We start from the raw sequence: 15,000 nt of genomic DNA on the forward strand, positions 1-15,000 counted from the left end.
AGACTGAGAGCAGAGACTGAGAGGAGAGAGACAGGGCTGTGTACGTACATCTGTTTCTGAATGAAAACACGGACACCAGGCTGAGCGAAGGAGAGAGGGAGAGAAAGGAAGCGAGAGGTAGGGAGAGAGAGAGAGAGAGAGAGAGGGGGAGAGAGAGATATATTGTGTGTCTGAGTAAAAGAGACCGAAAATATGCTTCAGCAAGCAAGAATAATCATGGAAATTTGTTTTTCTTTTTTTTTGTATAACGAGAGCCATAACACATGAAAGCATTTCAGTGCCATGTATATCATAGTTGCTGAAGTTCAGAATAAAGTGGTTCAGTTTATTCAAATATGTTGCAACATGTCAGCATGCAAGTCAAAGCTCTTTGACCAGAAAAGAGGCGTCAGGAAGGAAAAAGAGTAACAAGAGGTATAAACAGAAAGAAAGAAAGAAAAGAGAAGAAAAGAAAAGAAAGAGGTGGCAGTGATTGCAGTATATATCCTCTTTCTGGGAAAGCAATTCAGGCCATAAAACAGAGGAGGAAGGATGAGCAGCAGGAAGTAATAGTAAATCATGGCAGTTAGGATTTCGGAGCCTTTCATTCATTGTGAATGTATGCAAATGACATATTCCATGGAAAAGAGAGAGAAGACAGAAAAGGCAACTATTTAGGTTAAAATGAACAAAGCATAATGCAATGTAGTATTGGTCAATATTACATTTATCAGTGTTCATTCTGTTCAATATGTAATGTATCACTGACCAATATTCAATGTATCACTGATCAATATGCAGTGTATCGGTCAATATTCAATGTATCACTGCCGGTGGTCAATATATCGAATTAGCAGCCTTTGAACCTAAACAGCTAGGGTCCAAAGAGGGACCTCCCCCACCCCTGTTAAATGTACAGACAACAACGTTTCAATACCACGTACCCTTATAAACACATGCTATCTAGTGCTAAATCAACTGTACAACCTCATCGCGGACACTGTGTGGACAGAGAGGTAATGAGCCAGAGAGAGATGATCAGGGAGATACAAGCCAGGGAGGAGTACCGTATGCTTTTGTGTGTGTGTGTGCGTGTGCGTGTGCGTGTGTGCGTGTGTGTGTGTGTGTGTGTGTGTAAGAGAAAAGAAAGGAGACAGATTCAAACTTGGTGTTCACGGCTTCTCTCACATCTAATCTAAAAGGAAGGGCCGTTGTATCGTGTTGTATGGATGTTTTCATGGCTCCTGCAGTGGCAACAGGTTTCTGTCAATTTGATGTGCATTTTGGGCTTTTGCTTGTAGGTTTTAGCCCATGGCCTTTTACCAAAGCATGTCTGATATAGGTGCAGACAGAATGATTGATGACGAATGATGATAAGGGGTCCGACTTGAGGAACAGGTTGCACACCTGGCTGTAATTTTCACTAATAATCTTTTGTGGTTGTGTAAGTCAGTCTGGCCAGTGTGTGTGTGTGTGTGTGTGTGTGTGTGTGTGTGTGTGTGTGTGTGTGTGTGTGTGTGTGTGTGTGTGCGTGTGCGTGCGTGCGTGCAATTCCTCTCTGTTTTGTCTGATTGGAATACAAAAATGTTTTTTTGTTCTGTGTTCGTATGCGGAATGTTTGTAACTTTCATATCGTACCAGGGATTCTAACATCCCCAGCAAAAGAGCCCAAATTTCTACTACTGAGCCAATACAGAAAGCCGATTTGGGCAGAGATTAAATTGTCTTTTGAGCTTCATACAAATACAATAGACCACTTGTAGTGGTTCTACTTCACCACAGGATGTACATGTGTGAATAGAAGAGCAGGTAGACCAACAACCACTGCAGTTCTGTTATTTATATTGTATTACCGGTAATCGTACAATACAAATTCGATCCAAATAGGATTTTTTTCACTAAAAAAGTTATGGACCCTACCCTATATACTTAGTTGACTGGAGTCCCCTATCTTTCCCTTCTATACCAATTTTCTACGCTAAAAATAGCCAATCTACAAAAATCTACAAAGATTTTCACAGAATTATTGCCCCAGAATGAAACACTAGGATTCATGTGGTTAAACGTTTGACGCATATAAAAATGTGGGCTGACTCTTCAAAAACGAGAGATCTCTCCCTCACCTGTCAAGATATCAGCCCGACAGCCCTATAGAGAATTCACACTGGCTCAGTCTACAGTACTTTGGATGGATACAAATCTGTGTGTGACCGGCCCCTCACTGTGACTGTCTGTATGTGTGAGTGTTTTATTCTATGAGATCGCTTTCTGTTCCAACACACCACTGTCCCAACCTTGACAGGTGGGGTTGATGCTGGCGTCTAAGACAGAGCGGGCAGTGCTTCTTCCATGTGAATCAGGCCAGTACACCAGTGGTGGAGAATGCTGCGAGGAATGTCCACCTGGAGAAGGGTTGGTGAAGAAATGTGGTGCTACACAGACCGTCTGTGGCCAGTGTTTGGACAGTGAGTAGACACACACGCGCACGCACCCATGCACGCACGCACGCACGCACGCACGCACGCACGCACGCACGCACGCACGCACGCACGCACGCACGCACGCACGCACGCACGCACGCACGCACGCACGCACGCACGCACGCACGCACGCACGCACGCACGCACGCACACACACACACACACACACACACACACACACACACGTATGCATGCATGTGCGTGCATATTCATATGCTGAATAATGCTTTCTCAATGCAATTCTCAATTTTGCAATAGATGGACCTTGAAAACATTCTCATATCAAACCACTTGAGTGGTTGAACATTTCAAGTCTGTCTCTCTCTCTCTCTGTCTCTCTGTCTCTCTGTCTCTCTCTCACACACGCACACGCACACACGCCACACGCACGCACGCGCAAGCACACGTACACGCACGCACACACACACACACACACACACACACACACACACACACACACACACACACACACACACACACACACACACACACACACACACACACACACACACACACACACACACACACACACACACACACACACACACACACACACACACCAAAACTGGTGTACTGTACTGTACTGTAACACATGTTCATGGAAATCTCCCCCTGAAGGCATGACTAACACACACACACACACACACACACACACACACACACACACACACACACACACACCACACACACACACACACACACACACACACACACACACACACACACACACACACACACACACACACACACACACACACACACACACACACACATACTGTACACCCACACGCTTGCATGCACACGCTTGTGCCACACACACACACACACACACACACACACACACACAACACACACACACACACACACACACACACACACACACACACACACACACACACACACACACACACACAGTATACAATATACATTCAAATTACATGCATACTTGCACAAACACGTCAAGGCAGATCAAGTTCTCCGTTCAAAACAAAAACAGCATAAAACAAACTGAACGTAATTGTCCAATTTGCTCATTAGTACTAAAGTGCCGTGCTGCGCCTTTTTACCAAATGTCCCAAAAAACACAGACACAAATTCTTGTTTGATGGTCCCAAAGTGGGCCCAAATGTCCTCTCTCATACAGCTGGGCTCAGGGCTGTGAACCATTAGCACTGATCCTACAGAATGGGGACGGGAGAGGTGCCAACACCACAATGTCCCAGAGACGAACCAGCGAGCTTTCATGCAAACAAACATCGTAACAATGTTACGTCTCTATTCACAGCAAAATCCTCAGTGTTAATTTAACTCTGGGAGTGTACAAATGGAACCAAATGAACCCGTAAAGGTTCCATTTAGTTACATTTGTACACTCTCAGAGTTACAGACCTGTAAGGGTCCATTTGGTTCCTTAATATCAATCATTTAGCTGAGGACCCCCTGGAACCCTATAGCACCCTTTGCCCTTTCAGAAGGTGCTTCAAACTCGTTGTCGGCCCGCTAAACGTCAAAGAAAACGCCTCATAAAATCATTGCATAGCTCAGGAGGAGGACTGGAATACCGAAGTATACTGCGTCAGGCTGTAATGTACTGTACAATGTATGTTTTCAGAGCCAGATACTAGTGTTCATTTAACTCTGAGAGTGTAAAGATGGACCCATAAGGGTGCTCTATTTTGAGTCTGAGCAATTCCTAAAGGTTATTTGAAATGTAATCCATAACGTCAAATCAGCCTGGAGTTTGTTTATTCACACAGCATATGGTTGTAAATGTGGTGGGTTTTTAAATCATCCAAAGTCAGAGCCCTTCAGTAATTCGCTTGGATGATACCTTCTGGTGCGTGTCCATATATTACACTAATAAACCCTCACAAGATGTTAATACTGGCAATGGTGCTTGTAAACAAGAACTGCAATAGGAAAGGCGTTTCACACCAAGAACCTTGTGTGAAACAAACACATCTTCAAGAACAACAATTCAATGTAATCAAAAATGTAACATATTCCTTATGATTGCATGCAGGCTGGTGTCGAAATATTTATGTGAAGAAAATCAGTTCTCGATTTTGGTGAAATTCTGCTGCTGTGTGATCTTAGCCTGGCGTAGACAGACTATATCACTGCGTGGATTTGAGTCTGGTGCTTCTATGAGGAAGTTTTTTTTCCAATTGGTTAGACCTACAAACCAACTACCAATTACAGTCTCCCATATTCGAATACTGGGCCCTGATTGGTTACCCCCGTCTGCTGGAGCAGGAAATGGATTCTCTATGGAGCAGTGCCAGACCCAAATCGCAGAGTGCACTCGCATTCGTCTGCTCCCAGGCTAGTGTGATCTGGCTTCAAATTGGTATCCTGGGATTATCTGAGATTTCGGATATCAGATCTTGTGTTATTGTGTAGGAATCCCAGCCTGCTTGATTTCACTTGAAGTCTTATTTTCAAATAAACTGGGATTAGGGCGAAGGGCAGGATGCCAATAGACCCCTTAATAGACGACATCACACTGATAAGAACCAGTATGCGCGCGCAGGCCGGCACCAAATGAAACCCATTCTGTCAGGTCTCGCTAGGACGCGCCTCACTAGCCAACACACAAGAGGAGGTTGAATGTACTGAAACCAGCGCACCCCGAAACAATATGTTGGGAATTGATTGCATGAAACAGTCACCTGTGCGTCCAGTCGCAATGTTGGAATAGAATGAAAGTGTTACACAAAGTCAATATTAGCAAAGGCACTGCCCAAGCATTGAAATAAACAGGTCAGTCTACATCTACAATATATATATATATATATATATATATATATATATATATATATATATATATATATATATGTGTATGTATGTATGTATGTATGTATGTATGTATGTATGTATGTATGTATGTATGTATGTATGTATTCATGTATTTTATACATTTTATATACAGTATATATACATGTGTAACCACTACTTTGGTCTTGGGTACGGTGTAGAGTAGACAACTGTGTCTCCTCGTAAACACAGTTGTGTCTCCTCATAGCACAGCTGCTTCTTTTGATCTGACAGTGAGGAGTTTCACTCACTGGAAGGGCCGGAGGAGTACGGCAGCACGCTATCTCTCCCAGTTCGTCTCCCTGTCAAACAAATCAACCTATAGGAGTTGCTAGTGCAGTGACAGAGATCGTCCTCCCGTGGCGGCTTCCCACCAGCAAACACGGCCAATTGTATTTGTTGGAATGCCCGGCCAAGCCAGAGGCACCGTGTCGTAATCGAACCCCTGTATCCATATTGGTGGGCAGAAACTTTACACCTGAGCCACCTGGACACAATGTACAAAATTGTCGAGACTAACTTGCCAAAGTAAAGGTCAAACAAAATGCATAAATCAACTTGGCTCCTCATGCTTTGCATCAACATTATTATACATTCAGTCATGCTGGATATACTGTAGAAGGAGATTAAAAGCAGAGAGTTGGATGGAAGACGAAGGGGTGAGGAGGAGGAGGAGGAGGAAGAGGAGTAATTAAGCAAGAAATTGAGCAAAAAATTACACCAATGACTGGAGCAGGAAATTAGTCGAGCGAGATCAAGAGGTGCCCCGGTTCCTGCAGAGAGAAACAGCCATGCTTCATAAGGGCCTGGACTTTGTCTTTGGTTCAATGTCACAAAGAATGCTCATCATACATAGTATTCCTTTTAATCCATTAAGACCGGGAAAGCATCTGTGTCATTTTAGATTTCTGAGCTTGTACAGTAGATCTGCTATTTTTTTTTTAAATCGTGAAAATGTTCAACTCAAATCTTTGCTTCTAGGGATTCTACAAATGTCTTCTAAATCCTAACAGTTTTTTGAAAAAAAAACATATGTTTCTATATCAGTGGTTCAATTTGAGTTAAAATATTCGCTTAACCCTCGTAGGGTCCTCGGGTCCTTTTAACCCGGTTTAACATTTTCAACATGAATTAAAAGTATGTAAAAAAAAATTGTTCTCTATGAAACTTCTTCTATTTGCCTTATATACTGTACTAAACATGTGATATGAAAATGAAAATTTTCATTTTCATGAAAATGAAAATTTTCACCCAGGGCCTTCGGGTCAAAGTGACCCGAAGGCCCTGGGTGTGACTAAAACACGAAGACCCTACGAGGAAATAAAAAATATATATTCAATGATTTGCACACATTTTCACGAAAGAAAAAAAAATAGCAGACAGCGCAATGAGCTTGTATATCTGCAGTTTTTTTTAAATTGCCAAAGAAATCTAAAATGACACAGATCTGCTTTCCCGGTCTCAATGGGTTAAAAGTCCCACAGTAAACATCAGCGGTGCAGACGGCGTGCATGACAAACATCTACTACTGCATCTTCCAATGATGTGGTTGCTGCCAGAAATGCTGCAGCGTTTTCATGGCGGTTGTTTCTTCATCCGCTCCTTTTCTTTCCAGCCTCCCTCTGTTTCCCTGCACTGCTCTTCATCCAGACGGCATTCTTGCCCCTCCTCAGCTGGTGTGACTCATCCACTGTATTAGGGACTAAAATGGGATTAGAGTGCCGGGCACCAAAGGGCCAGACGTGCTCATTCATCATGCATACTGTTACATCGATGCATCTTTACTCGTTTGATCCTGCTGATTAAACCACATTGAACATGCTATTGTGCCTCTGAGACGAGAACAATTATCTTGTGCTGAGACACAGAAAAGCTACAGTACTCGCCTCTGACAGACACACAGCTATTAAAATGAAATCCAGTCACTTTCCAGCACATTATCCATTATTTTAATCGGTTTCGCCATTGATGTATTTTTTTGAGTGGTGCTAGCCACTCCAAGGAGTGACTTTGTCCTGGTGTGTGTCTGTCTGTGTGTCTGTGTGTATGAGCACGGCCTCTCTGTATGTTTGAGCACAGCCTCAACAGCTGCCGCTGATTGCAACACAAAGATGCAACCAGTTACACTAATTATACACACACACGCACACACACACTCACACACAACACACACTTTTGAGTAAAAATACTTAATGAGTAAAAATACTTAAAATGAGTAAAAATACTTAAATATTAGTAAAGATACTTTAAAGTTCCTAAACTGAGTAAAAATACTTTAAATGAGTAAAAATACTTTAAATGAGTAAAAATACTTAAAAGATGTTAAAATGAGTAAAAACACGTAAAAATCAATAAAAACATTTTAAAGTACTTAAAATTAGTAAAAATACTTTGAAGTCATCAAAGTCTGTAAAAAGTAACTAACGAAATGAACTCATGAAAGGCACCACTCTCTTCACACTGGTGTGATTTTTTTAATTATTAGTGGATGATACAATTTATCTCAATCTACCTGATGCCTCTGAAAGCATTCATGCTGAAATAAGGCTTGAGAGGGTCTTATATGAACACAGAACCTTACGTGAAAAACAAGAGCTATATGGACATAAGATGTGTCACTAGTTCTGAAGTGCATATGAATAATTAAACAGGAAAAAAAACATTCAGCACACCCATTTCCTGTTTCACGGTAAATATGGGGGAATCTTTATTTACCATGTCCCCTCTTAATTCGGCACTTCCTGTCAGCGTAACTCTTCTCTCCATCATGCTTGGGTCTAGACGGCTGCCAGTGTCAGCAGTCCTGAAATATTTATCAGTCCTTTCCACTTCTCCGTGCCTGTCATGGGAGACAACACAACCGGAGCTGCCTCACTTAGTGAACCATTCAAAAAGCTCGCCAAGCAAACTGACTGGGGGGGGGGGGTCCGTGAAGTTGGCAAGAGAAAAGACAGAGCCCCCACTACTCACTGGAGCGTTTAAGAAGTGCTCTCGCTAACTGGGGTTCAGTGGGGATTCAAGGCGGATCGAGGGAAAGTAGAATCGCAGCCTTCCTTACACTGAAGATTGAAACAGAGCGCCTCGAATGGCCTCCCACTGCGGATCAGTGGGGAATAAGAAAGACGGAAATGAGACTTCCCTCTGACAGGTCCTCTGAGACCGTGGCAATGGAAGCTACTTTCCTACGCCGCTGACCCCAGCAAGACCAACAAAAAAAAAGCAATGCTCAATCAGGGATGCAGGGGTTAACTGTTGATTGTTATGTTACAATTTCCTCCGCTAGGACCCCTAATTTTGTGATTTGTTAATCTCTTTAAACATATGTTTTGAATCAGGGGTGAATCGATCAAAAAACCGATGAAGCAAAGCAATAATTAGACCCGGAAACGTTTCAGGTTTACAAGACAAATAAAGCCGTCACGCAGGTTTTCAAATGCTGTTAATCTGGTGCATTGAAACCGGAGTCAGGAGGAGGTCAGTTGTGTTACAGTAAAGAAAACAATGATGCATGTGCTGACAGGTAACCATAACACACTCAAATACTGTACACAGCACTGTAAGATTTAACTCTGAGCGTGTAAAAAAGGATTGAAATGGAGTGGACCCATATTTGGCCCTATGTTTTTGCACTCTCCGAGTTGAAAAAAGAGGATTTGACTTTGTAGTAGTAGTAGTAGTAGTACAAAGTAGGAAGGGTGGGTCTCCGCGCAACTCCAGCAAAATGTGCTGATCGTGAAGAACATGGGGGCCAGTTTCAAGGCCACTCAAACGTACATTATTGATGACACTAATGGGGTTGAAACACATCAGTGTTTGTAAAGGGGGGTCTTCACTGGCTGAAGTGGCACATTTGTAGTGCACCCCCCCCCAATGCACGACCAACCCTCCCCCATGCATACCCACTAAATACGTGATTTTACAGTACACTTGGTTGCGCGCCGTGCCGCACATTGAAGATATCCGATCTACAAGGTCACAATGCGTGACGGTGCTGCTCATTGTGAGCTTGTACTTCTGCTATCTTGGATGTGCGACACCGGGGTGCAACTAAGTGTAATTCAGGCTTTACCGTCTCTTACTGTAAATAGTATACGCTCATTAAGAAGAAGTGGATCCTGTTCAATTCAAGACCATTACTGTACATGGTGGGTCATCTTTTATGGACTGTGACATTTATTATGCACAGTATACAGTGTACTGTATGGGGCAGGATTCCTGATGGCCACTTATTTACTCCTCTCCCACTCACTCACGCATGAATGTACTGGCACGTGTGCATGCAAACGCATGCACACACACACACATACACACACACACACAGGCACACATTTTTTTCCCTGTGTCTGTTGAACACTCAGTGCATATGGTCACATTTAGACATGTTTATACACACGGACGGCAATGAGATTCATGCACGCAAGCTAAAATTAGCTGTAAAGCGTGTGCACTGTGGGGTTGCTGTGAAGAACAAGACGCTTTAAACTGGTTCAGCCTGAGGGAAATGAAAGCAACATTTTCGAGCTCACAACTTCAAGTCATAATTTACCAATCAGTCATTTATGTCAGTCCATTTTAAACATGCAGGCCATACTGTACAGTACAGTGTAAAGCCATTCTTCACCGCTACCTCTGCCTCCATATATGGCCGTGGATTGTTGAGAGACTGTCTGGCTATGAAAGTCTTTGATGTCACCTTTCTATAGAGCAGTGGTTCCCACATGGTGTGCCGTGAGAAAGGTCTACGTGTGCCTTAGGATTTTGTGACTACCACACATTATTATTGCAATATACACCATACAAAAAGTTGTGAATAATAATAATAATTATTTTATTTACTATTTCAGTACGTTGTGCACACGTATTTCCCAACACAGACAAATTCTATGCCCTAAAATAATATTACATTTTTTGTTATTCAAAAACTTCTGACACATTTTCTAAAATAGAAGCGCACAGCTTGTGTCGCATTGCGAAACAAGCTATTTGTATACAGGTGTGCAGTGTGTGAGATTTTGACTTGCTCACTGGTGTGCCTTGGACACCAAATGTTTGAAAAAGGCTGCTATAGAGTGATCTGAATCCATTTCTGTGCCACACCCCCCCATTTAGTCTGGTCTCCATGATCTGCCTGCCCCGCACTAGTGGTTTCTAGAAGCAGTCAACATCACCAGTCATGTTTGGATCAGTTTTAAATGGTGGTTGGACTTTACATTCCAGCCCACCTTCAAAGAATTCAATACAGCCAATTGTATTGTATGAAATAGTCAGCAGAATTGAGCTACTGATACAGAGCTTGTTGTGTTTGTCTCTATCTACACAGTAAAATCCTGAGTGCTTATTTCAAAATGACAGCCCTTATTCTCAGGGTCCTTGCAGTGTCTCTACAACCCAAGATTCAGAAAATATCCGATCTGTTTTCTGAGAATTTACTAAATGTTTCCAAAATCTTCACCTATGACATGCCCCAAATAGAGATGTCAGGGTTAAAGTGGGTAAAGCTTTGCTTAACACTTGCCAGAGTAACATGTGAGGAAAAGCCAGCACTGAGACAATGCTGCAGGGCTTTTCACACAAACAATTTATGCTGTTGCTCAACGCAACCGCCACACTACTACTGTAGCACTTCTCATGCAACATGCACAGGTACAATATACTTACATCCAGAGCCACGCTCACAAGAATGCGCTGGCACGTACACAGCTTACTGTAAGTTAACACACACACACACACACACACACACACACACACACACACACACACACACACACACACACACACACACACACACACACACACACACACACACACACACACACACACACACACACACACACACACAAGCATGCACACACACATACATGCACGCAAACACAAATAGTCTTAGAAACTCTGCTATGCTGTCTCACTCCAAGACAGAGTTAGATGATAGCAGTAAACACTCAGCTGCTCTTTCAGTCTGAACCACAGCCCTCACAAGGTGACCGCTCTCATGTTCGCATCTGCATCAGGACGTCACACACGAGTAGAAAATGAGATTTAGGGAACACTCTTATTTCTGTATCTCTGTAGTCGAGCGCTGAACCATGTTATGGTATATGCTATCTCTCCTCTCATCCTCATCAATCTGTTACACACACACACACACACACACACACACACACACACACACACACACACACACACACACACACACACACACACACGCTATGCATAATTCAGGAGGCATCCAATTATATCTGGAAATAATTCTATATTCCACATGCGATATTAATAGATTACATTGTGGCCCTAAGAACTCTGGGAATGACAGAGCGGACTGACTTGGAGGTCATCGCTTCCACAGGAACGTGCTTCAATCCCGACTGATCCCGCTACAAACGTTCCTGAACACAGACGCAGAAGTGTTGAGCATGAATGAACAGATTGGGGTTACCAAGCAGGCAGCCAGTCAGTGCCTGGTTCTGCCCAACATCACTCACCACTCTGCACAATCCTGAAGTGTTAAGCCTGATTTATACAAAAATACGACACAAGGTGTCATATTGTAACAAGCTTTGAGTTTGTAGATCGGCTATTTTCTGAGTCGCAGACACAGTCATGTGACAAAGTAGGCGGGCAGGCAGATTTTGCAGTGGGGGACACTGTATACTGTATGATATGTAACATCCTTTACGGCTTTTTACAATGTAGCCAAGCAACATGCATGATCATGCCAAAACAGCACGGTTATCTCTGAATGTCAGCCATCTCATCATTGTCTGTGTTATCAGCTACAGTCAGGGCTCTTTCTGTGTATGATTTAGGCTTAAGCAGTTTACTCAACGGGGCACAAACACACAGGGATCAATATCGTAATGAGCCCAGCAGGCTTTTGACTCAATCCACCAACAAGAGCACCTTTCTTGTCCCAGAGCACAAATCACTAAGAGCCCACTGGATCAATGTGTCCGCCCCTCTAATGATGTGCAGTAAACATGATTAATGTCATTAAAGACTCAATCTCTCTTTTGTCCCGTTCGCTCCTCATATTCCCCCGCTCTCCTCTGGCTCAACCTCTCTCCCCTTGCCTCCATTCTCATCCTCATCTCTTTGCTTCCCCTCTCATCCTCGTCTCCTTGCCTCCCTTCTCATCCTCGTCTCCTCGCCTCCCTTCTTGTCCTCGTCTCCTCGCCTCCCTTCTCATCCTCGTCTCCTTTGCTACCCTCCTTTCACCAGGTGAGACCTTCTCAGAGAACTACAGCCACACAGAGGTGTGCAAGCCCTGCACCATGTGCACCGGCCTGATGCGAATGCAGACGCCCTGCACCGACTCCAACGACGCCATATGCGTGTGCGACTACGGCTACTTCTTCGGCGAGATGTCCGGCCGCTGCGAGCCATGCACCGTGTGCCCAGTGGGCCAGGGCGTGCTGGCGCACTGCGATCACAACCACGACACATTGTGCGAGGAGTGCATTGACGACACGTACTCCGAGCGTGAGAGCACCCTGGACCCCTGTCTACCCTGCACCATCTGCGACGATGGCATCGAGATAGAGGTGTCGCCGTGCTCGCCTGCCAGTGACTCTGTCTGCCACAGTGAGTCTGCCACTTGCTTACACACACACACACACACACACACACACACACACATGCACATCCACACACACATCGTCACAGCTTATTTGGGAGGTTACATCTCTATCACAATATTTTCTCTCCCATGTGACTTGGACGGGTCAACGAGGGTGACTGTTTGAAGAGGCAGGGTCAAAGGGCAGCACGAGGGTCAGACAGTGAGATGGCAGGAAGCTGAACTGAACGCTAGGCTTTAAAGGTCACGGCGGTCACGGAGGTCAATAGTACACTAATACAATATACACTGAATGGAAACGGAAGCTGTAAATTCACCAGGGCAGAATGGGGCATGAAATTAGAGTCAAGCTTCAAATCGGTGCGGGCATGATGTGTCTCACAGCCTCTGAGACTAAACTAGTGCTGTTAAAGCTGCAATCTGGGAATTATTTTTAAAACGTTACATTAACAAATAGAGTACGTTAATTCCATACAACTAGAACATATGCAGTGCTTGGAGCTGGAGGTGGTCTCTCTACTTGGTAGGACATGAAACTTATGGGTTGCAGCTTTAAGTCATTGTCGGCTGTACACTGCAACATCCAGTGTCAAATGTAACTCCTGAGAGTGTATACAATTTATTGACAATCAGGAGGCTGATGCTTGACTTTTGGAGTAACACACAACTTTCAATGACTATTTTAATTTGTAAAACCACATCAAAACCCCTGTGTGTTTCTTTGGCCACATGCATAGTAAAATCCAAAGTATAAATGTATCCTTTAGTAACTCTGAGTTAAATGAACACTCAAGATTTACAGTGTGCGTATAGGAAAATGAACCTGTAGAGCAAAGACGTGACGTATGTGGATTGTGCCACGTCACAACTGGACTTAAAGAATCTGTCAACACCTGCTGCGGTGTACTGGACACACTAGTAGCAGATGGTAGTCGTAGATTCATGTCCTAATGTGCTGTCATACATACATAAGAACCAGCTGGGCGGTAGAGAAACAGACTGTGTTAGACATAAAAAAAGAACTTTGAAAAAACAGGAGACGGCAGGTGAGGTGGAAAAAGAATTGATAATTAGTCACACTGTCTGTTCCACACAGACACACACACACACACACACACACACACACACACACACACACAGTGTGTGCGTACATATATGTATATGTATGTGTATGTGTGCGCGTGCGTGCGTGCGTGCGTGCGTGCGTGCGTGCGTGCGTGCGTGCGTGCGTGCGTGCGTGCGTGCGTGCGTGCGTGCGTGCGTGTGTGTGTGTGTGTGGGTGTGTGTTCTCTTGCTTCCAGAAGACAAAAAGATTGCTAAATTGCTCGGGGATAAGAGAGAGAGAGAGAGAGAGAGAGAGAGAGAGAGAGAGAGAGAGAGAGAGAGAGAGAGAGAGAGAGAGAGAGAGAGACACAGAGACACAGAGAAATAGAGATGGAACAAGAGAGAGAGAAAGGAAGAAAAATGGGCAAGTGTGAGAGAGAAGTAATGAGAGAGAGAGGGAGCGTAATGAAGCAGTACAAGGTTTTCTCAGAACCACTGCTGCAGCACAGACAGCACCAAACGAAACAAATGATGAAAAAGTAATGAGATAAAAGAAGTGAACAGTGAGTATTTGATATGGCATCAGATGTTGCATGAGAGCAGTGTGTCACAGGACTCTGTCACTGATCAAATCAAAATGCACCATATGTCTCGATACACCACCAGTGAACAGCCGGAATAGCAATCCTAGAATCCTTTGATGTACAGTAGGGCATAATACAGCCTTGTGTAGCCCACCCATGGAGCTTATATCACCTTTGACCTGCCCGTCTCCCGCGCTGCTGTCCAGTGTTGAGCGAGCGAGGGCAGCAGCAGTGACAGTGCATGGTTAAAGCATAGATAGACAGACAGACAGACAGACAGACAGACAGACAGACAGACAGACAGACAGACAGACAGACAGACAGACAGACAGACAGACAGACAGACAGACAGACAGACAGACAGACAGACAGACAGACAGACAGACAGACAGACAGACAGACAGACAGACCGAGTGGGATTATTATCATAGAGGACTCGTCTGCTGGCTGTCTCAAAGCAGAACCCTGTATCACACATCACACGGCCACCAGAGAGAGAGAGAGAGAGAGAGTGTGTCTGTGT

General features: G+C 44.0%; 1 protein-coding gene across 1 annotated transcript in view; it reads left to right on the forward strand.

Annotated features, from left to right (window-relative positions):
• The window catches only part of ngfra (nerve growth factor receptor a (TNFR superfamily, member 16)), a 37,090-nt gene that overhangs the window by 2,359 nt on the left and 19,731 nt on the right, over nucleotides 1–15,000 (forward strand). The window contains exons 2-3 of the mRNA XM_080448510.1: nucleotides 2,282–2,444; nucleotides 12,492–12,854. Of these exons, the coding sequence (XP_080304636.1) occupies nucleotides 2,282–2,444; nucleotides 12,492–12,854 (526 nt within the window). The remainder of the gene's footprint in view (nucleotides 1–2,281; nucleotides 2,445–12,491; nucleotides 12,855–15,000) is intronic.

Source organism: Gymnoscopelus braueri (assembly GCF_963280865.1).
Source record: "Gymnoscopelus braueri genome assembly, chromosome: 13".
NCBI lineage: Eukaryota > Metazoa > Chordata > Actinopteri > Myctophiformes > Myctophidae > Gymnoscopelus > Gymnoscopelus braueri.